At 41.4% G+C, this 23377-nt stretch overlaps 1 protein-coding gene across 1 annotated transcript in view; it reads right to left on the minus strand.

Annotated features, from left to right (window-relative positions):
• Positions 1-23377, minus strand: part of ZBTB20 (zinc finger and BTB domain containing 20) — a 755626-nt gene that overhangs the window by 23485 nt on the left and 708764 nt on the right. The window contains 2 exon segments of the mRNA XM_033135553.1: positions 19176-19363; positions 19742-19905. Of these exon segments, the coding sequence (XP_032991444.1) occupies positions 19176-19363; positions 19742-19752 (199 nt within the window). The 5' untranslated portion in view covers positions 19753-19905.

The following is a 23377-nucleotide window of genomic DNA, read 5'->3' on the forward strand; positions in this document are numbered from 1 at the left end:
CTTCAATATGGAGCGCAGTCCATCGAACCTTAGTAACTGTGTGTGACAAGTTTCAACTTGTTCCGGTGCAGTCAGTCGAGTGTGAGCTACGGTTGAGAGAAGGTATATTTTAAAGTGTGCCGTAAATCATGGATCACCAACAACACATTAACATGAAATGGGCAAACGGTTTCATCTTTCATCATGACAACACTCCATGTCACACATCATTTCTGGTATGGCAATTTCTGTTAAATAAAAACATTACAGTGTGTCCTCATTCACGGTATTCACCGAATCTGGCCCGTGTGACTTCTGGCTCTTCCCCAAAGTAAAAATGATTCAGGATATCAAGGCAGCCACAACAGCGCAACTAAAGACACTCACGAAAGAGGACTTTCAGATCTGCTTCAGAAAGTGGCAAGAACGATGGGCTAAGTGTGTTTGAAGGAAGGGGGAATCTTTTGAGGGGGAATTAACAGCAATGTGTCTTTTACTCTAATAATTTTTGTTTTATTTAAACATTCACCGTATGTTTTGATCAAACCTCATAGCTATTTATTTGTAACAGGAGGGGACTACACTATTCCTTTCTGAAAGGTATGGACTTGAGTCATGCTATTTGTTTTACTGAGGTATGAAGCTTTTTCTAATCTCAAAGCAAACGCCAAGGAAAAAGGTAACTTTGTTTTGCTGGATGACTAGTTAAGAGGGAAGCACAGGTGCAATTTGATGTGGGCCAGCTTAAGAAAGTAGCTGAGACTACATCTCAACAGCCCACCTGGGGTGATCCATCATAGAACCAGGCACCAGGCACAGGATTTCCTTAGAGAACAAATAAGATGTAAGTTCCTTTTTGGCTCACGCTGAGATGAAGGAGATCCTAAATAAGTGTCATCAGAACTTAAAAACTTTGGAGGCACTGGTAAATAAGTGAAGGAGAAGGCATACTTTGTAATTATTCTAATAAGGAGTAAGGTATTTTATTATGCTTATTTTATATTCTTTGTGTATTTTTATATATTCATGATTTTATTTACATACTAAAGGAAAAAAGACATTAAGCTGTAAGAATCTTTTGTAGTTACAGGTAATCGTCTAATTACTTATCTCACTTCATCTCACTGATTTGATTTGATCTTATTTTCTCATTTTTGCACAAATAAAATCTCTGTGCTAACTCAAGAAGTTGGACATTTTGCTATCCCTTCCATGTATTGCACCCATTCTTCATTCTCTTTTTCTGCTGAATTTGTCCCGAGTTCTGAAATTATTGTCCTTTCTCTACTTACCAGATATTATGTACCAATCAAGAACCCTCCTCAAAGTTCTTCCTTCTCTGTGGAGACTTTTTTCATTATATCAGAGTTCATCCTGAATTCTCTTTTCCTAGTTCATGTTGCTTGGTGACATCATAACATTAATTTCTGTTTGTTTTTTTCTCCACTGAATTAGAAAACTTTCACAATAATAAGGCAATGAAGAAAGTCCAAGCCTTGTACACAGTTCTTGTCTCCCTTGCCCCAGGGAGCTGTGGCTTTAGAGCCCAAATCCGAAGGTAAGCCCTCAAGACTTGTTTTCAGAATTTATATTCTCTAAAGGGAATTATGCTGGGCCCTTTCTGGGGTAAGGAGGGGAAGGCTGGCGCTTTGGACTTAGATGGAAGTGGCCTGACGGGAGAAAAACCATCAACTTTCCCTCCAATGGGGAAGGTGCCAAGGTCTGAGGTCTCTGCTTACACACGACTCCAGTTGGGGTAATTGCTCGTCACGCTTCTGGAGGCTGGACACGAAAAGGCACTGTGTTGAGATTAACAGTGATGATCTTGAGCCCATGCTCAAGGACCACTGCGACGGACATCTCTAAACCCAACTAATGTAGTTCAGGCAGTCAGATGGACCAGGCTCAAGGGCGTCGTGGGTGATGGATGAGCAATGTCAAAGGTGGAGACCATCATGGACTAAAAATCTGATCCCGCCCTACATTTCATGAGTCTTGTACAAGCCTAGGGAGGGGAAGGGATCTCTGAAACTTCACTGAATTTCTTGCTAACTTCGTGATAAGCGCCTCGGGTTTAATTTGCCTTAGGAAAATAAGGAAATGCTTCTCGCACCTGAATTTTGAAGATGAAATCTGGACTTTTTACGCGTGTAGCACATTTAGTCCTTAAGAGTATATGCTTGATTATTGTCTCGCTTCATTTTTTTGTCACTGTGTCTGTCTATCTCTATAAGAAGACTCCACGCTTCCAGAAGGCTAGTGCCTTGCATTGTTATAACTACAACTATAACTACAAATTACTGGATCTCTCACACTGCCCAACCCATTTCTTTACATTCAGGAGTGCCATCTGAGTATTTGTATGGTCAGCTCTCCAATGCACTTTACAAACATGCTTACAATAAGTGGCAGCCTGAGGGCAGCCTGAACCTTTTTCTCTGAGGTACGTCTGCATGTTGCAGTCCCAGGGGGTCTTTCCATCCCTGAAATTCTGTGTAATTCTCTTCTCGCGTCCTTTATTACTCTACCCCCCCTCTATCAGGGAATAGCCACAGTTCTCTTTTCAGTATGGATTTAAGATTCGAAGGCAATAGTTTTTCATGTGTTCTTTAGTTTTCCACAACCTGTGTTCACTCATTATGATTTTTGACACATGCCCATACTGTTCCTATCTCCCTGATTCCAGTTCCCCCAAGAGACAGCTCACTGGGTCCTGTCAGCTGATGGCTTCAGTGGACTCAAAGCTGAACCACACCTTGTAATCCAAAGAGGAGAAGAGACGACCAGTTTGTGATGTGATATAAAAATGATCAGGTCAAACTCCCACCACTCTTGCCCTACCTTTGGGAAGCTAAACCGCTTGGTAACATGTTTCGGAGATATCTATCAACCAGCTTTGATAATGGGATTTGTATGTGCATAACGGCAATCCGGGATGTTTAGAAGATTTTCTCTTGGTGGCCACTGGGTGTCCTCATTTACAAAGTAATATGCAATATTTAGTGTTAAGTCACCAGAGAGAATAAAAAGACACTAGTTTTCTTTTTGGCCTTTCACATACTGAGTATAAATTTATTGCTGAACTCACCACCAGGTCACATATTGTACTGTTTAAAAACCTTCAGGTCAAACTGTTAAAGTTTATAACCAAAAGTAACTTCTACGGTTCCAGACATGAATTTACAAAGGCTGTTCCTCAATAGAGGCGACTGTGATCCAGCTATTCGAACGAGCCCTTATTCATTTGAACAATTGGCATGGGATTTGCCTATCTGCAGAGACAGCCAGGAGAGGGAACAGAGGTCTTAATTTATTCTTGAAAGAAAAGAGAACACCAAATATCTCCATGGGATATTTGTCAGATTCTGTTTTCATCTCAACTCTTCTGAAAACCAATTAAAAATAATAATGAGAAAGATAAAATAAGTCCTTTACCTGGGAAACCTGAAATAATGTGAAAAATAGTACGATGAGCGAGGTCATGTAATGATTATCAATCATTTCATATGTCAAGACAAAGAATTAAGCTATTTTTTTTTGTGGATCAGTTATCCCAGCTATAAAATGGAGATTCTGGTGCTTCACAGGGACGTTGTAGGACAAACAGAATAGAATATGGAGGCACACAGGGTTCCCCGGAAGAGAACCTGTACACGAGATAGCTTTACGACATTACGACTAGTCTCACAGTGCTTGAGTCACAGTTGTGTGACTCGTCCCTGGTAGCAGGCAGCAGATGAGGCCGGAGCTCATGCAGCTCACAAATATTGACTGATTCAACCACTCCAAGGCATCGAGTGTGACCCACTGCTGGGCAATCACTTTGTGCTCCTTCAAGTGATTTTTGCATGCTTGGGATTTTCAATGCTTCTGAATTTATATTTCATACATCTTTGAAGAGAGTCTTTTCCTTGCACAGCCAAAGGGAGTTCCACCTCCCCACCTTATACACTTCTCAAACGTGAGATAAAGAACCCGTACTGAATATATAACAATACTGGCCTTCAAATGTCATGCTTAACCAACGAGCTAACCTGGCTTTCAAAAGCAAAGCTAATTCTTTTTCCCTTGTGTAGATCCACAGCGGAATTAGTATTCTCTGGCATGTCATTTTCGTATATCAATTACCAGGATGATTCTGTGCCTTAACCAACAATGTATATAGATAATGTCAGGGGGACTATAGGAAGCTCTGTGAGCTATTCACTGCCTTTCAGAGATGTTCTCTGGTCTTACAGGCTTTGCTGAACAGTTTTGTCTATTTTGAAAGGACCACCCCACTCATGCCTCTAGTACAACTGCCGGTAAGTCTTAATCAACTGCTTAAATCCGCAACAATGTACAATAGCCAGGTCACTTTCACCCTGAGATGCTACTGAAGGATCACAATGCACTCAGAGGGTATGGAGAAGTGTCTCATTTCTTCTAAAGATCCTTAAATTCCTGGGATTTATAGCATTTTTTCGACCCTTTAATTAGTAGATTCATTTTTGAACTACTGTAACCCCGAAGACACATATCTGCAGAGTCCTCCTGACTGTGTTTTCCCCTAAGCCTTTTCTCCTTTCAGCTTCCTCAGTTTGCTCCTTTCATTTCACTTTTAGAACTTCTCAAGGCTCGGTGGCTGAACACCACACAGCACAGGTCTTATCTGATGAGCCGGCGCCTAGTGTGGTCTGAGACACACTGGGGTTTTTGTTCTTGAGTACAGGGCTGATGTTCTGAAACCTAGACTCCAACACAAAGGCGATCATTAGCTCGTTTTAAGTGTTTCTTTTCTTCCCTCGGGCCTCCTCCTCCCCACCCCAATACTTCCTCAGCCCTATGCACTGGCAGCAGATGGCAACCATATTCCAAATCTGAGTATATACAAAATCGTGCCATGGAGAACAGAGTTAGCTTGAAAGTTAGCTTTCTATTCAAGTAGGGTGGCAGAGACTTCTGGTGGAGTGAACTCATCTCTCATTCATTTAATCCTCTATTCATTCAGTCAGGAGTTTGTTTTTCCTACACATCCTTCCACTGTCCAGCCGGTGGAAGGAGAGTGGGCGTGAAGAACTCTCTTGAGGGCTCTTCCAGTAGGAGGGCATGAAATGTCTATCCCAAGCTCTGTTTCTCTGGGCCACCTCTGCCTGCTGCTGGTCAGATCCGCGCCATCCCCATGACAGATGTCTAAGAGCACTGTGTGGGGGTGGATTTTTCAAGAACTGTTTCCTTGCTTGACTGACAGTCACATGCTGTATTGCTTAGATAAAGATTAGACCCGGGAAAAGGGTGAAACAAGGAGGAGGGTGTGGGGTGGCAGAAAACAGTGCAGGATGGTACAGTAATGGGAGGTGGGAGTGGGAAAACCTTTCCTTTTTGTGGTTTCAAGGTTTGCTGGAGCTTTTGCCTAATCATCTGTTTGAGCATCTTGAAAATAAGTATCTATTTTCATGGTATCTATCAAAAACAGGCACCAGATTATACTACAAAGTTGACCTTAACCCTGCCATATTGCTACTAGAATCAAAACATGCAGCAGTCTACAACCAACAGAAAATAATTCTGTTTTCCCAGCATAAAAACCAGAGGGTATCTGGGATGCACTTCATTTCGAAGGTCTGCTGAATAAAAAAAAAGAAAAAATCAGGTTAAAAAAAATCAGTGCCTATACTATACTATTCAAATGGGTGAAATGCTCACAAATGTACTTTTACTTTTGCTCAGTTCTCCCCACCTCATTCATTCATTCATTCATTCAACAAATTTTTGCTGAGCACCTACTCTGCTATGTGCTACGGATCCAGCAGTGAACAAAATACACAGGATTTCTGCCCTCACAAATTCTTCTACCTGGCCAAAAGAAGCATTTAATAACTTAACCATTAGAATGTTATTTGAGGAACAGGAATAATTCATTTTACCTAGTATTTCTTCTGAATCTTTCTCATATTTCTTAAAGGTGCAAACTTCTTTAATCAAGAAGTTCTGTCTTAAAGCTCTCTGTTTTGATGGTTATATTCATTCCTTTCTTGGCTACAGTGCTGACACTTCAGATCACAACTACTACCACCTTTTTTTTTTTTTTTTTTTTGGTCGGGCTGTAATCCTGAGGATTGAGGATCTTTGCTTTTCAAGCTACATATATATTTTCTCTGTAAATATTGTACCATCTAATTTGTGTCTTTGGATTCTGCTGATTAGCCATCAACATATGATTTAAGGAATACTGCATATGAGATGCAGAAATCATGACTCAGTGAGTTACTATTTTGAAGCTCTGACTTGGGATTTATACAGACTTGCACACAATCTAGTATAGCATTTGATCTGCAACATTACTAAGAGACTTGTGGCTCAAGTTTTGTAGCCATGTGTCTGGGATTCTATGCTCAGCAGCAAAAGTGCTCAGGAGTTCAGAAAAGCCAATGTCTGAAATTATCGCCACGCATTACCAAAAACCATGCGGCCCCCACGGGACGGGAAGGAAGGCTCACTAGGTACAAGGCGCCACCAAATCTTACTGAATTTCTTAAGGTTATATATTTTTCTCACCTACTGCAAACCGCTTCAGAATTAAAGGTGAGTGAACGGGGCGATTAGGAGCAATCCCCCTCTGCAGTGAATCACATTTACTCTCCTAACTTCACCTCAATTTGGAATTATTTCAAATACTCAGAAGCCGTCAGGCAGACTGTCTTTAAAAAAGATAAAAGATGCATTTCTTTAGCTGTAAGTGTGTCTCTTTGGAAAGAGCTCTCTGATGTGGCCCAGCTGTTTGCCTATTTTAAGGACCTATGTTTTGGCCTCTTCAGATATTAGGGCTCGAAGGTGTTACAGTGAAAGACACCTAAGGGTGCATGGCGGGGGCGTGTGTGGGTTCTACAACGTCTTCTGAGGTAAGACAGACACAAAGCCATTCTCTATAATTTGAAAATCTCTCATTGATCAGAACGCACTGGAGTACAAGAAGGAACTTAACAGGTTAGTACTATAATACAAATAATACTCTAAACCTTCCCTATACCAAAGAAGAAAACATTCAGAACGTTTCTTTTTACCTTCTCTGAGCCACAGTTTCCTTATCTGTAAAACGGGGTGTTTTGTAAGAATGATATAATGTATTTGACACAGAGTAGAGGCTTAGTGAATATTCGTCTTCTTCCAATTTTAGGGGAAAAAAAAAGCTAAGTGGAATACAAGAAGGCAAAAAGATAATGCAGAGCTTCCCTGTATACGCAGGCCTGAATCCAAGAAGGGACAGGAAAAGGGGCACTGGCTTTTCCCTGACGTGAGGAGGGAGACTGCTCCCCACACGGTCTCATCTTCCGGGCCCAGGGCTTTTGTCTCAGTCATTCTCAGCGCGAAGGATGGGGCACCTGCCACAACCTCCATTTATGTTGCATCAATTTTAGTGCATGTTGCTTAATAATTTAAAACAGTTAAACTATAGCTAGTGCTCGAATTCACTGAACACTGTCTGTCTGGTGCTGTTTCAGGGGCTTTACACACAGCATTCCATCTAATTCTTATAATAACCCAATGAGACAGATACTATTTTCATTCTCATTATGCATATGAGGAAATGGAAACATAGGGAGGTTAAAAAAGGCATGTAAATGCATTCAGAGGCTGAAGTTCACATTAAAAAGAGCACACAACTAGACCATGGGGGTGAGAAAACATTTTCTGAGCAACCCCTGGTCCAAATTAGTCCATTATCAACATGTTCCAGAAACAGCTTTAGAAGGCTGTTGTCATACCTGCCCCGGCCCTGCGGCTACACTGAAGGGACCAGAAAGAGCTTCGGGAATCAGTCAGCTTTTGGATGCTCAGGTTGGACTTCTCCTCCTTGCGTTTTACTTTCCTGGGGAACAGGGCAGGTTTGAAGGTGCAGATTCTGACCGGGAAACGTCCTGGGGAAGTGGCCCGTTCGTTCTCTTAATTTCCTGATCCCAATCTAATGAAAGCCGTGTACCAGAACATGGGCATGCATGTAGGTGGGCATATCTCCTTAGGAAGTTCACAGACTCTTAGAGGGAAACCCAGTCATGGTACCAGTGGAGGTTAAGGCCTCCAGGCCAAGAATTCCTTCTCTGGGGGAGGGGTCCCCTCTGCCTAGCACCTCTGCCTGTCTCACTGCCCAAGGACCCACATCTGCTTGTAAGTGCCTCAGCATGTAATCCCCGGATTATGAGGCTGCTTCAGGAGCTCAGGATCCAATCACCCCCTGGGAACGTTAGATCTGGAATAAAATGGAAAAGGCTCTTGATTTCTGAGTTTTCTTAAAATTTGAAAGAGCACCCAGGCCTGCCTGGAGAGACCTACAGTCTTTCCCTGGGGAAAGGATATGCATCGTTTTCCCCGGGGTTAACTTCCAACAGTTAAAGTTCAGAATTTGCATGTGTATTTTCCACAGGACATGGAATTATGCTCTGTAGCTCAAATTTATGCACACCTTTCTTCCACTATCTCTTTTATATCTAAGTACCCACTTGAGGTATGAGGCAAAGAAACAATAAGTGATTCTACAGGACAGGAAATGATTACAGCAAAAAGCTAAAGGACAAAGTTAATTTAGTTACCACTTCTCGAAATTCTTCATCTGTTCTACGTGCCACACCAAGCTTTCTTAAAAATTATGCATGGCCTGGATTAATATAGCATGGAATCATGGAATAAAACTGGTAACATGAATCTACCTAAAATCACTGAGGATAAATAGGTAGGAGGAAATTCATGTTTTGGAGTTGGAGAAGAGAGGAAAACCTCCTCAAGGTCCCTTTTGATGTCAACTTTGAATTCATCCTCCCTTGTGAAATGATAAAGAGTCATACTCCAAATTATTCCATGTGGTTGTGTATATAACTTACAGTAGTGATTTAAAAACCTTTTCTTATTAGTTTTACAGGTAACTCAACAGCAGAGTAAAGTAACATTTGATTTAGTTGGTTCCAGAGCCCCATCCTGAAGGAGAAATCATTGTAGATACTGTGTGTCCAGGTGACAGTGGCCTTAGGGACGTCTTTAACCATCAAAGAGAGCAATGCAGTCTAAGTAAACAAGTTTTTTAAAAAAAAATCCCCCAAGTAATGAACTTGAGGGTGTCTGGAGCAGTACATGGAACAACACATAGGTTTGTTACTAGTAACGACAGAGCCCCTGGAATTGGACCTGTCACGAAAGAAGTTCACAGAATGTGCATTTTAAAAAGATTATGCTTCGAGACAACTTGCTTGAAAAACTTAGAAAATGCAGATGTTCAAACTATATGATAGTTATCCTCTGCCTAATGCTCGGAGATGACTGAAGATGACTGTGTATTTGTGAAGTCATTCAAAGGAGACAAGCAACAATTCTTTCAAAATATTAGTTCTTATTAGCTCAAAGAAAGAGAAAGCGATGTTGGGAGGCCGTATAGAAAGAACTAATATAATAAAATTACTGATTCTTTGGGCTTGGGTAATGACTTCAAATTTCATTTACATATATTTATCATTCCAATTGCTCTGTACAATGGGAGACCTATTCTCGCTCACCTTGTTTGTTTAATTGCAGTCTCCCTTAACACTAGTTTTTATTCTTCAGCCTATAAATGGCTTGGGATTCCTATGTCATAAAAATACTCATTACCTTGCTTTTGTGTTACCTGTTTATTATTTCTTTTGAAAGCATTAAGCTTCTTTGCAAAGTTCATCATGGTTGCGCTCCCATTCAACCTGCTTGATCCTGACCCCCTTCCATGGTGTTTCTGTGATGTCCCCGACAGCCATGGAAGCTGCCAGCTCGGCATCTGTGGCACCCAACACCGCTGACCCTGCCTGGCCCCAAGGATCTCTCTGCCCGACCCTGGTTTTCCTTCTATGTCTCAGACCTTCTTTTCTTTTCCTCCTTTTTTATCACTCTTTTTTTATAACTCATTGTAAATATTCCCCAAGATTCCATTTTCCTTGTTTTCTGCACACAACAGTCATCTTTGAATTTACTCCCACATTCATGGCTTAAAGTATGGCCTCTTGGCCAAAGTGTTTTCTAGCCCTAATTTCAAATCTTCAAAGGTTCTGTACTCCAGTATCCTATTTGTGACTCAGTGTTCGTCATCTCCACCTGGTCTACCGCTGGGATCTCCTATTCAACATTGCATAAAACTGAACTGCATTCTTTTCCTCTAAACATTTCTTTATCATCTTCTCCTTTTGCTGTCTTGGAGCTAGCTATCTTTGTGATTTCCTCTTTCTTACCTAACAGTCAGCTCTCGGAGCTGTCCACCCTCATCCGCAGGCCACCGTACCTGGCTCCTACCCATTCACCCTGTCACCAGCCCTCTTCAGGTTACCAACAGTCTGAACTACTGACAAGACTTCCTGGGCTCTCTCCTCCCGCCAGTCGTCACCCCCTCCCAGATCCATGCATGCTTCATACCCTGGATACTAAATTAGATCTTCCCACAGCAAAGTCCCAATCATGGCAAATCCTACTTCAAACCCTTGCACAACTCTACACCAGAATGCCAACTCCTTATACCTTCCCTAATGCCCCACCTCTAATGAAATTCTACTCATCTTTCAAGACAGCTCAAATGGAAGCTCCTCTGATACACTGAACTGGATGTCACTGTCAACTGGATTACAACGTATTTTATTAACTTGCTAACTTTTATCCAAGATAATGGTGATTTGAAGACACGCACTCAATTGTAAGATTCCCGGTGGCAGGGTCTGTTTCCATCTTTGGACCTCTGCAGAACGCAGTGTAGTGCCAGGCACTTAAGACGTATTCTGCACACGCCCGCCTAGCAAGGGAATCAGTGCTCTGGTATATCCAGGTGTAAGGGACGTATCTTTAACCACCCTGCAGGGCAGCTGATTGTGACTCCATCTTATCTTCCCTATGGGACTCTGTCTGTGAGCACAGGCCTCTGGTTTATGAAACCACATCCTGCACACTCTCTAGCCTTGCTCCTCCACATTGGAAGCATTCAGCACAGTGATGGGATGAATAGTCCCGACTCCCTCTTTAACATAAGCTCTCTCAGAAGCAGACTCAGTAACAGGCAGTGTAGTGGTGGAGGCGGACCAGGGTTCTACGTTGGGGTCTTCCACTCACTCCGCTGGGAACCTTTTGGTATGACACTGGCCCTCTTTGGGCCTTGGTTTCCTTATCTGTATAATAATGGGCTTAGGCCAGGTAACCTTTACTCTCTTTCAGCACTGATAGAAAGTCTGACTGGTACACAATCCTTAAGAGAGAACAAAGGATGTAGAGGTACAAAAAGCAAAAAAAAAAAAAAAAAAAAAAAAAAAAAAGCAAAAGCAAAAAGTATTTATTCAGTTGATGACGTAATAAGGGGATTGACTATGGTACCTGGTGTGAGGTGATTGGTGGAAGGATGTGACTTGAAGTTTCCTTACAGCGAGGAATTCCTAGAATCTTTGTGCCTGCCCTCCATTGATCCTAAATGACCCATCTCTGAGGGCAGTAATACATGTGATTTTTTTTTTTTTTTAAAGTCAGGATGTGAGAAAACCCTTGACAGATAGAGAGGAACACAACAACTATTTTATATAAGGAAATGTACCACGAGTGCAGGAGGCATATATGAAACTGTCACTAGCAGCTATGGATACGAATGAAAGATGTATCCAGAAAGATATGAGATGGCACGATAAAGACTAGAGCCCTGAAAACAAGAAGTCAGTCTTAACAATTATATATAGACAATAATAAGCACGCTCATGCATTATTTGGAAAAGCAATGTAGCATGATGTAGCTTGAGGCAATGGGCCATGGGACCAGATTCGCCAGGGATCTGGAAGGATTTCATGAGGACACATGGCTAGAATCTGGGGAGACTATGAGTCAGTGACAGAGGTCCAGCATGACACTTACAGGTGACTCTGTGGCTCCAGAATAAACCTTTCTCAAAAAAAAAGTTATTCTGAAATCTTTTCATTAATAAATTATCACTAGGTCCTCGTAAATGCTTTCCTATATCTCCTAACTTCATGGAAAGACTGGCAGTTTTGTCTATTTGAAAATAAACGGGTGTCTTGCTTTACTTATTTAGAAAGGCAATGTCTCTAAAAGGGACATACAATTCAGTCCAGCTGAATTTCAATGGCAGGCAATGTTACTTAAATACAAACTGTCCCATGATTAAAATGAGGCATAAGAAGGTCTGGGTATTGTAACTGAACTGCTCGGTTTTCTGAGAACACAATTCTCTTTTTGTGCCTCTGTGGGTTTGCTTCTATTCCTTCCACCTGGAATGCCATTCCCTGCCTCTTCTCCTTGACACACACCTACTCCTGCATGATCCAGGTCTAATGTCACCTCCCCTGTGAAGGTGTTTCCCTTCCCCTTCCCACTGTTTCAGCTACCTCCTCTGCAGCTTGGAAGCTTTCCGTGCGTCATTGAACATTTTAATAATGCATTTACATGTCTCCCTGTACAGGATTACAGGTTTAGGGAGGTGTTGGGGAGCACTGTGAGTTCCTAAAGTGAGGGACGGCATCTTGTTTGCGTATGGACCTCTGGTCCTAGCTGAGGACTTGGCACAGAGGCAGCGGCTCAACAACATTCAATGAAGGACTAAATGAAGGAATGCATGAAAGAATCAGGTAAGACTGATGAACAGAAATTACTGCAGTAAGTGACTGTGGAAGACATCCAATTAAATTAGCATTGCAGGGAGGGGCAGATTTTGTAACAAGAGGGACAATGTTACAGAAAGAGGCAGATTGTGATATGAAACTTCAAGAGCTATGATTTTTTAAAAAATGTTTCCCTCGATATACTGAGAGGAAACCCTAAGAAATTAGAGAACATAAAAAAATTAACCGACAATATGTAAGAGCTGGACCAAGCACTGAACCCTCTAATCAAAAGATTATCAAAAGTAATAAAAACAATCTCAAAGAGATTATTAATCAATTAACTCAGAGGCAGAAGGGTGACTTTTTAAAAAGGGAAAGACTATCTTTAAAGAAATGAATCCACATTTAACAAGTAAGAGGTTTAGTTAGTTAACGAAACAGCAGAAAAACAGTTTAAACTGTTAGCAACGAAAAGGTAAATACATAACTATCGGAAGTAGAATAAAGAGGAAAGCAGGACATTTTGGGGACATTGAGAGCACTTACTTATACCAAAGATGCTCACCTGTGTAACTGATATGGAATCAATTAGAAAATTAATAGGAAGCTACAGGATAATAACTGAAGTTGCTATTCCATCCCTGTATTTCTTCTGCAAATTAGTGTGACCCCAAAATGTTTTCAGGATTGTCCAACTTGTCCTAAATTCCATAAATACACTCTTTCAGAGGATGCTTTTTTTTTTTTTGCCCTGTCTCTATTACAGTTCTTTACAGATGTACCATTTTTGTCCTTCCAAAGTCTAAGAATAACTCTTTCAGTTATCAAGACATACCAAAATCCAGTTCAACTGCTCCTGTGGGATTCCAGTTAGTTTAGACACATCTGTTGAGATACATGCATTTGAATTCAAATCAAGCTTTTGTTTGATTATACATTTTGAACATTTATGGAGGTTTTTTGGGGGCCAAAATGTTTTTCATTTCTTTGGCACTCCAAACAGAGATCTTCAGTTATAAACACTGCCTTCTGAGCACCTCCAGCAGAAATCCAATCTTTTCATGTGAACAGGTGCTTCAGGAAGTTTTTGGAAGGTTTAATACTGAGTCAGCTTTCTGATTGGAACTCTCTGAACACGCAGTCAAATCTGCTAAAGAGACCTTCAAATTTGCTTGAGTAGTTTTCACTCATACAGACATACATTCACACATACAGACAGCCCGGGTGAAAGCAAATCAGAGCTCCGGAAAACTCAAGTGTCTTTCTCAAAAGTTAAATACCATACACAACCAAACTGAATGGAAAGAAGTACATAACAGGGTAGGGAATGAATAAACAGCAGGAACAGAGGTTCAGCGTCTTCATGAGTATGTTGCCCCTTAACGCTTTACCTGAGAGTTTGAAGCTACACATCCTTTCAGTCAAAATTCTACCTCACCCAGTTTCAAATAAATGCTCAAGCATTTGCGTTTTTAAACACTACACCTTAGAGTACTGCTACCAATTCCTTTTACTCACAAACTTGTTCAAACAGTTATTTTGAAACACTTCCTCCTCCACCACAAAGAGGTCAACCAGATTCCAATCGAGATGAAGGAGAAAACACTACTCTCTAAATCAGGGGTTCTTTGGCAAAACCGATTATCTTATTCGATTCCCTACAATTTTTCTTTCCAGTTTGAATGTAAACTGAAAAGCTGTTACAGGGTAAAATAACTTTTTAAGCTGTAAGCCTGAAAAGTTACTACAGAGTAAAATCACTCCCCCATTGGGCATGCCTAGAATTCAGGGGGAAATCTGCTTTCAAGTTGTTCTTATGGCCCCGGACCAGATGCTCTAAGGTGGCCAGGAACCATTGTCTACACCCACTTAGCAGATTTCTGGCTCTTTATCAGGGACTAAGAGGTTTATTTGCAGAAATGAATCATTTCCTTCAAAATATCCTTTACCCTATTTACATGCTTGCATATTCCTTCCATTTTGTTTTCCCCCTACAGCTTTACTAAGGGAATTAATTATCTAGAAGAACAGGAACATACAGTAAGTACATCTGAGATAGGGATGAGACACAGTATGTCATCTATTAGGCCTGGCTAAGACCAGCAGCTGATGCTAAATGGGAAGGAACACGCACCAAATGTTTTTTAATCACAAAGTTAGTAATTAATTGCTCTTTAAAATACATTTTATGCTTCTTTCTGTCTGTGTACATGAAATGCACATTTATTACATGCCAAAAATTACAACATTATGGTTTAAATGTGACTGGCACGGAAGTCCGGAAATCAGAGTTAATGTTCCCACAGCAACTTTAATTCTGTCCGTGTGCACACGCAGAGCTGTAACAGCCTTCCGTTCCAGGATCCTACACATAGATGGTTTGGGGAGGGAAGCTAACGACCCATGTCCTCAACTGTAGTTACAGGAAAAAAACAAAGGATATAAGCCGTGCTCCTTTCCACATTTGTGGATACAAACAATGTCCCCATGCCCGGTGTTGTGTAATCAGGGAATGAAAGAATCTGCTGTAATGCCGGCACTTAAGGGGACAGTTTCTGTTGCTGTGGGAACCTGAACTTTGCATTTCCTGACTTTGGGGTAATTAAAATGTCAGCCTTAATGTGGCATTAATGGAGTTTGCCATAAAACATCCTCTTTGTTTTGTTCTCTAAAAAAATTGCTTCAAAGTTCAAACTGAACCAAGCATACTAAAAATTTTTATCTTGGGGACTTGGACGGGGTTTGGAGGCGGAAGCCCAGTGAAGGTGTGGATGTCGAGAGAGAGAGAGAGAGAGAGAAGAGAGAAGAGAGAAGAGAGAAGAGAGAAGAGAGAAGAGAGAAGAGAGAAGAGAGAAGAGAGAAGAGAGAAGAGAGAAGAGAGAAGAGAGAAGAGAGAAGAGAGAAGAGGGAAGAGAGAAGAGGGAGAGAAGAGGAGAGGAGAGAGGAGAGAGGAGCCCACCAGTCTCCTGGAGAGTGTTCAACCCCTACAGAGTCTTGCTACCTACAGAGCTAAAGTTAAACCCACCCACACAACAGTTTGTTAATGTGTAAAGGTTAAATTAAAAATAAATAAAAACTGTTAATACGTAAGTGCATCTTGGCAAAGACACAAAAAAAACGAGACAGTCTGATGAGACTAGTGCAAAACATGGGAAGGTAAGTAAGCATGGATGTCAGCTTCCAACAAAAGAAAGACATCAGAATAGGTGGATCTACAGCCAAAAGTAGGGAGGACTGCCCAAGGGGGAAGAATCATTTCTCTTTTTCCTTTAGATGAAGGCTTATTTTGGGGAAACTGAAATGGAAGAAATATGCAAGTACAAGTTCTGGTTGCCTCGATCACCTGTATTTGGCTGTAATGTGCTACAGCTTGATAGATGTCAAGAAAGGTTTTTCACATGGAGAGCGTTGTCTGCTGCTCTGCTGACTTGGTTTAGTCCTGTTTTAGCACCGGAAGGGAGAGTTTGGCTCAGCTCATCCTCAGCCTGTTCAGTGAGTAACTGTTAGGGGTTTTGCACCCTTGATATTCCCAAACTCATCGTAACGCCTCTCATTATCATCATCTGAGTTTGTTTCCCATTAGATTGTTAGAAATGGTGAAGAGGTGACAAGCTAGGAGGTGACGGGGGAATAGTGATAAAAGGAAATTGTTAGTGGGTGCACTGCACAGCGGCACACGTCAGGAGCAATATTAATTAACCTCACCATCTCACACAGGAAAGCCCTTCTCAACAGTATTCCTTCTTGTTTTGAATATTACTGGGATCTTTGGCCAAATTGGAAGTGGCTCAGCAGGTTAAATAGTCAGCTGAGAACTTATGGGGTCGGACTTGTCCTCTTTGTCCTAAAGTCTGGCCTGTTTCCTTCAGATGCAACAACACACTGTGGCTTACTCACTCTTACTCGTTCCTATTCCGAGCTGACTTTTCTTCTGTGGGGACGTTTACACATCGTGTTTCATAACTCACTCACCAATATGAGTAGTTGCACATTTTCAAGATGCCTATTTAGAGCCAGGAATGCCATTTCTGGGTTCGGAACAGAGAATTCATGCTGCTCACTGTGAGAGCAAAGCCATAAACATCCCTCAGCAACTGAATGAGTTAACTAACTACCCACCAAGTCATTCACCTATCTGGGTGTCGATTTTCTCATCTGTAAACTGGGAAGAATTATAATGACTGACAGGAAATGGGCATTAAGGTATGGTTAAGAATAGTTTTGCTAAACACATGACAAATAAAAAGGTGCCATAAAAATTCAGGCACTTGTGAAAGCTTGGAACACCACACAGCGGTGGAATGTTTCTGAAGTTGAAGAGACTAACAAGTCAAGGGCACTATTTTTAAATGCCCCAAATCTGTTAGTTCTAAACAGAGACTGAATCTTTTACCTTAACGAAATTAGGCTTTTAAGTTAATCTACGGTAAGAAAGGCATTTAAAAATTAAAAAAAAAAAAAAGAAAGAAAGAGGAAGAAAGAAAGAAAAGAGAAAAATCCTCCTGAATGGAAGAAGAGCATCCAAAAATTTTAACAGCTTAAAATAAACCTCTTTCTTGTCTTCTTTTAAGCAGTCTCCAAAGGGACAGATTTCTCTGAATCTTTCCTAAAAACAATTTTCTTCTAAGTGTAAGTTCAAATCTGGACAAACTACAATCCGAATATATTTGGAGAAAAGCACAATCAATTTAAACAACAGGCTGGTGCAGAGAAGACTTTCACATCTTAATGGCAAAATCAAAATGACTTTTTAAACAGCTGGAGATTAGGTTTCTCCTCCCTATTTGTTCTCCTTCCAACTGCATTCAGATATCTTACTGAGCTCAGATCCACGGGCTTCCTCGTGGCTGAGGATGCAGTGCCATGCGTGTATAGTTCCTTGTACATAGTCCACGCTAATGCCAAGGCCTGGTCAGAGAATGCTGATGGTCAAGTACAATAAATGAAGCCCAGTGCTTCTTCTAGTCTGAAAAACACCTAGTTTGCTGTAACAGGGATATTTCTGGCTAAGGACATTCTATGTAATCTTCCCCATAAGGTGTGGCAGAAAGCCAGGCGCTGAAGGTCTGCATGCAGGAGCTCCAGGCCCTTCTCCACAGGAATGGGCTACCTTCCTGGTAGGTAGGGCAGTGTGCACACGTGTGTCGGCACTGTGCCATGCTATTTTCCAATGCTTCCTGTAATTACTATCAGGCTAGAGACTGCCAGGCAAGAAGGGCCAAGGATGTTCCTCTTACAACGGTTTGCAGAAGAGTCCCTGCTTCTGACCCCCAGGTTTCTTTATAGAAGCAGCGACTATGTACAAACCACACAGGCTGTAGAGATTTGGATCTTGTTACTTCTCGTTTCATTCTGACAGCTGGAGTGCGATCTCAGCCCAGCCACGAAGAGAACGATCTTCCTTTACCCCAACCCCAATGCCTAGGTCTTGTCCCTTTATCTAGAGACTATTAGGATGTAGCAAGTAGGGAATGGAATCTCCCACACTCATTCACCTCGTGTCCTCTTTGTAGAGTTTTACATTTGTTTTGTCAGAATAATATCGCTAGGACATTTAGAATCTCATTTCCTAATTAATAACTTTTGTTTTTTGTGGACAGGATCAATGGAGTCCTTTTTTGAAAATGAGTCTTTTCCTCATCATTCCTAAAGAAGAATACACCAGCTCTTTTCCTCTTGCCAGATTTCCTTTATGGAGATCAGTTTAGAATAGTTGTTGGGTATCTCAAGACTGAAAGGAGTATTCTTTTGGATTGGACCCCCAAGTTTTTCCATTCTTTTCCTTTGTCAACACACGTATTTCTCTCTGAAGTATTGAGTTATGTTTCAGAAAGAGAAAAAAAATCTCCTAAATGTGATTTATCAACTTCCCTAAAATAGAATTTAAAGAAGTGACTCCCCATTTAGTGGGAAGACAGCAAAAATAAACAGCTATGAAGTGATTTCAATAGCGACGATCTCATTAAGCTGCCCGTTTCCAAATTTAGCCCGTAGGCAGTTTTTTTAATTAAAAAATATTTTTAACCTGAATTCTTATTGGCTACGTGAAGTCTGGGTGGCTTCTGAATTCTTGGAAGCCATTCTCTTTTCTTCTGTAAATTTATGCTATCCTTTAACCACTTCAAAATAAATTAAAAACTGGAAAGACAGAAATTCAGCCAAGCTACATGAGACTCCAATAACTAATGCAAAGCTGATTTGTGTTATGTAATTTCAAAATGGATGTTTCCTGATGTCTAACTGGCCTTCTGAGGTCCATATTTGTTTGTTCAATTAAGTCCTGGTGGAAGTGTAGTTATCCAGATCACAGGGACAAAAGAATCATTAGAAAGCAACACAACTTCACAACTTCTTTTTCTGAGTTAACATTATGAAAGAAAATGTGGTTTGTGTAATTAATCAGCCTTTGGAGGCTAAATGGTTGGTCACCTGGTTTTAACACTCTAGCTTTGAAAATATAGATGTTGGCTGAATCAAAATGGTGGCAAGTTACTTTTGGCTACTTTAGAGGACCAAATGGAAACGCAGCTTGCTCTGAATGCAAAAAAAGCCAGACCCCAGGGGAGAAGCATGCTCCAAGCACCACGACGACACCATCACCTTACTGGTGTACTCACAATCAGATGACCCGGTGTGAGCGTGAGAGTTTGTCAGTGAATGTGTTGAGTGGATGAGGGCTGGGTCTGGAGACAAAACAGCTTCAAAGTTCAGGCAGGGAAGGCCCGGCTTGGCGCTGGATCCACCCGGCTGAGTAATCTCATTCTCCTCAGATGCCTTCTGGTTTTCAGCTGTCTTGGGTTTCTTCCTGAAAATAAACAAAGGGCCCTTTGAAGGAACTGACTGCATATTTGGGAAAAGGCATTTTTAGAATCTGTTAAAGATAACTTGATTTTTTTTTTTTTCTGAGGGGGGATGGGAGGGAGTCCAGTATGTCCCTTGTTTTAAAACAAGCTGATTCTTGTTTTTTTTTTCCCTCCAGTAATGGCCTAACTGGGAACACATGAAAGCATATGGGCCAAGCAAACAGCACCACATTTGGACTCTGTTGGCTGCATAAAAAGACCCTGTCCCAGAACTTTAGACAGCTTGAGCTACGTATGGCTGACATTATCCAAGAAAGCATCCTTTTTTTTCCCCCTTAAGAGTTTTAACATGGTCTGGAAAAATACTAGTGGAGGTTTACCGTTCTAGCATTTGTCAGGAAGCTTAGAGACAGGACCCGTGGAGTAATGGGAGGAGCACTGGACTGGGAGTCAGGAGACTTGAGCTATGGTACTAGCTGTGCCTCTAACTTGCTGTGTGGCCTTGGGCACCTCACTTCACCTCTCTGGGCTTCAGTTTCCTCATCTGTAAAATAAAGGGCTTGGATTAGAAGGCCTTAAAAGTACCTTCCAGCTTTAAGTTTCTATTCATGGAACACATTATGAAACATTTAACTTTCTTGCAATCTCATTAGAATTTAGTTTAGATCAACACATAATTTCAAATCACAATCTCCATTTGCAGGTTGTACAGATGAGAGGCGGTAGTGACGGAGGTTTCTGTTAAAGTGGCAAATGAACGGTGAAAAGAAGAGTTTAGATTCCGGTAGGTGGAGGGACGGTGTGACACAGACGTCCTCTATTCCAACTCTTTACTCGTCTAAAGCTTACAATCCCCTTTGGTTTTTTGTTTTGCTTTTCTGAGTTAGAGCATGATTCTGGGCTACAGGAGTATGGCTGTGTGTTTGGGGTGTGAGGTAGAGATGGGTAAAGGGAATTAGAAAGTAACTGTTGCTAACTGTTAGTTGGAGTCAGGCACAGGAAGTCAAAGAGCTCAGCAACTGGTCAGCTCTGGTCTCTCTCTAGGACAATACGGATATAAATGAATAAATACTTAACTTAGTCTGCATGTACCCTAGGCACAGCCAAACTGGATTATTAATCATACCCTGACAATTCTCCCCAATTTCCTTTGCTCTGTGCCTTTTTCTATTATTATATGCACGGCGACCAGAGGAAGTATTTTATATTACTTTTTGGTAGAAGATTATGTGTGGTACTGAATGTGTTGTAAGTAGAATTGTTTCCATGCTTTCCTTGTTTCAATAAGCATGGCAATGGACTCATCATACAGAGTATTTTGTATTGAAATTTGTTGTACTGGGTAGTTAGATCTGCCCTCGCAGAATATGGTGTTATGATTAGCATGCTGTGTTTCTGGTCCAACAGGCTGTGAAATAAAATCTGCTGTTTCAGAGGGCAGGAGGGCAGACATGGCATGGTAAAGACGAAAACAGAGGGGGAGCTTTGAGACATTTTTCAGTATGGAGGAAGCCAACATAAGAGAAGAAATATACTGAAATGTTTTACCAACTGCGGGTTGCATGAGTGACTGTGGAACTAACCCTCAAATTCTGAGTGTCTACTTGGACCTTCAAGGAGCTGGTTTCTGGTTTTCAGTTTCAGGAGGTAACCAAGATGAAAGTCAAAGCCCAACTCCTTTTTTTCCATGAAAACCAATGCCACCTCTAAGGTCCTTATTTCTATCACTGTTGTCTCTCACCAGGTTGGAAACCTCAGGCTCATACGTATACCTTCCTCTGCCTTGAAGCCAATTCTTCAAGTCCTGACGAATCTGTTTCTTTTATAGTTTTCACATCTGGGTTTCCTTTCCATTTCCAATGCAACCACTTTTTATTTAGACTGTTGTTTACCTTCTGGCTCTCTATTCTCCTTGATTCCTCTTGTCCCACTTCTTTGCATTCACTAAATCTGAGGCGACCACATTAGCTTGACACACACTCACGGCGAGTTTTCTATCTGCTCCAGCTCAGCTCACGTGCCCTACGTATTGGCCATACTGGACTCGCCAATTTCTTGAATATTCCCCAGGACATCCTGGGGAAGCTATACCCTTGCTCTCCATTTTTGCTCAAGTTATTTCTCTTTCTTTGAATGCTCCCTTTTCAACTCTGACCGTTGAAATCATACTTATCCTTTATACTTATTGAATGCTGTCTCCATCTTGTAATTGTCTTGATTCCCCTGTACCAGATAGGACTTCTCTCTCTGAAATTCTCTTCCCTTTGACCCTTCTCTGAAATTCCCCAAACACTTTTTACTTCTTTTATTTGACTCACTAAAGTTTGTCTCAACAATGGTTATTGACGTGCTTATTCCTTCCCTATGATACTGTAAACTCTCTGAGGCTAAGGAAATGTCCGAGTTATTTTTGAATCCCTGTGTTTATCCACTCTTCCCTTCTTCCTTCCCCACCCCTTCATTTATTCACACATTCATCTTACAAATATTTATTATGTGCCTATGATGTGCCAGCATGGGTCAGAGCATTAAACAAGCCTAGTTTCTGCCCTCCCAGAGTTTGCTGTCTGGTGTATACTGTTGAGCCGAGTAGTTTAGACAAAGCTGTCATTCAATATATGTTTGTTGATGGAATGAAATGGAGCTGAAATTAAAGTGTATTTTTAAAATAGTTATAGTCTGAATGCCAGTTGTGTTTCCTACTCTTTATGTACCAGTGAAATCTACCTTGAGTGTTACTTTTTCTTTGAATCCATGAAGGGTATTTGATAAGAGTAGGGCCATTTTGCTCACTAAAGCTTGGCTGGTCCTCACGATTCATTTAAATAGAGGGATGACAGGTATCACTTAACAAAAAAAAAAAAAACCACTTATCTCTGTTGCTCTTAGACAAGGTCTAGGCTAGTTTCAGATGTGTACTTTAGGAAATTAAGGAAGCCCTCTTTCAAACATGAGTACATGTAGACATTACTCTTTTATTTGTAAGACTGCACAAATTGTATTGTCCTTTATATCAATGCCCGGATTTTCTTCCCTAGATTTGATTCTGCTTCCTACCTGACATCTTGCACTAGACCCTCCTGTTTGTTGTCTCAAGGGTCACCTTTGGCGAACATTCCTAGCAGGCACTGGGGCCACCTCTATGAACAGAAAATATTAGGCAAATGAGGGTATGAACCTTGAGGGTATGAGCCTGAATTGGGCTCATACCCTCATTTGCCTAATATCACTTCACTTGTCTACACCACTGGGCTGTTTCCCAACTGCACAGATAACACAGAGCCACTCACCGTCCTAAGAAGCAATTCATTCTCCATCTCACTCTCTCCACTAGTCCTTTTGGACTCCTTTTTCCGGAGTTGAGAAACACTGAAACATAGCAGCCATCTATGTCTAGAAATGCATAGGTGCTGTTATTTTGACCCCATTTCTGCAGTTCGTAGTTTATTAAGGAGGAAAGAGCAACTCCTGCAGTAATTAATTGAAAATACCTTGTCTGGTTGTGTAAAAACAATTATATAAACATGGCACATTGGAGGACAAGTCTCCCCAAGCCTCTACGGCTGTGCATTATCCCCTGGAGCCTTTAGAGGGCAGCAGCACACCGGCGGACTCCAGGCAGCATTTCAGAGAGAGGCAAACTCCCCACCAGACCAGATCCTTCCTCCTAGTCACCATGCCAAAGTGTGGTTTGCCAAGCTCTGGCCACTCAGCCTCTTTCTTTCTTTTCAGCGCTCTCTCTCTCTCTCTCTCTCTCTCTCTCTCTCTCTCTCTCTCTCTCTCTCTCTCTCTCTCTCTGTCTCTCTCTTCTCCTTTTCCCTTCCATTTCCTCCCTCCCTCCATCGCTCAATGTTAAAATTATACACTCTGATGCAGTCGCCCCTCAACCGGAAAATGAAAGCTCCAATGAAAAAGTTAGACAAGCCAACAACAACAAAGAAAGAAACTAGGAGAAAGGGGAAAGGGGGCTGGTGCGGGGGAAGGATTTAAGAACAAGAAAAGGGCAGATGTTTCGT

This window comes from Rhinolophus ferrumequinum, chromosome 2, assembly GCF_004115265.2.
Source record: "Rhinolophus ferrumequinum isolate MPI-CBG mRhiFer1 chromosome 2, mRhiFer1_v1.p, whole genome shotgun sequence".
NCBI classification, from domain to species: Eukaryota; Metazoa; Chordata; class Mammalia; order Chiroptera; family Rhinolophidae; genus Rhinolophus; species Rhinolophus ferrumequinum.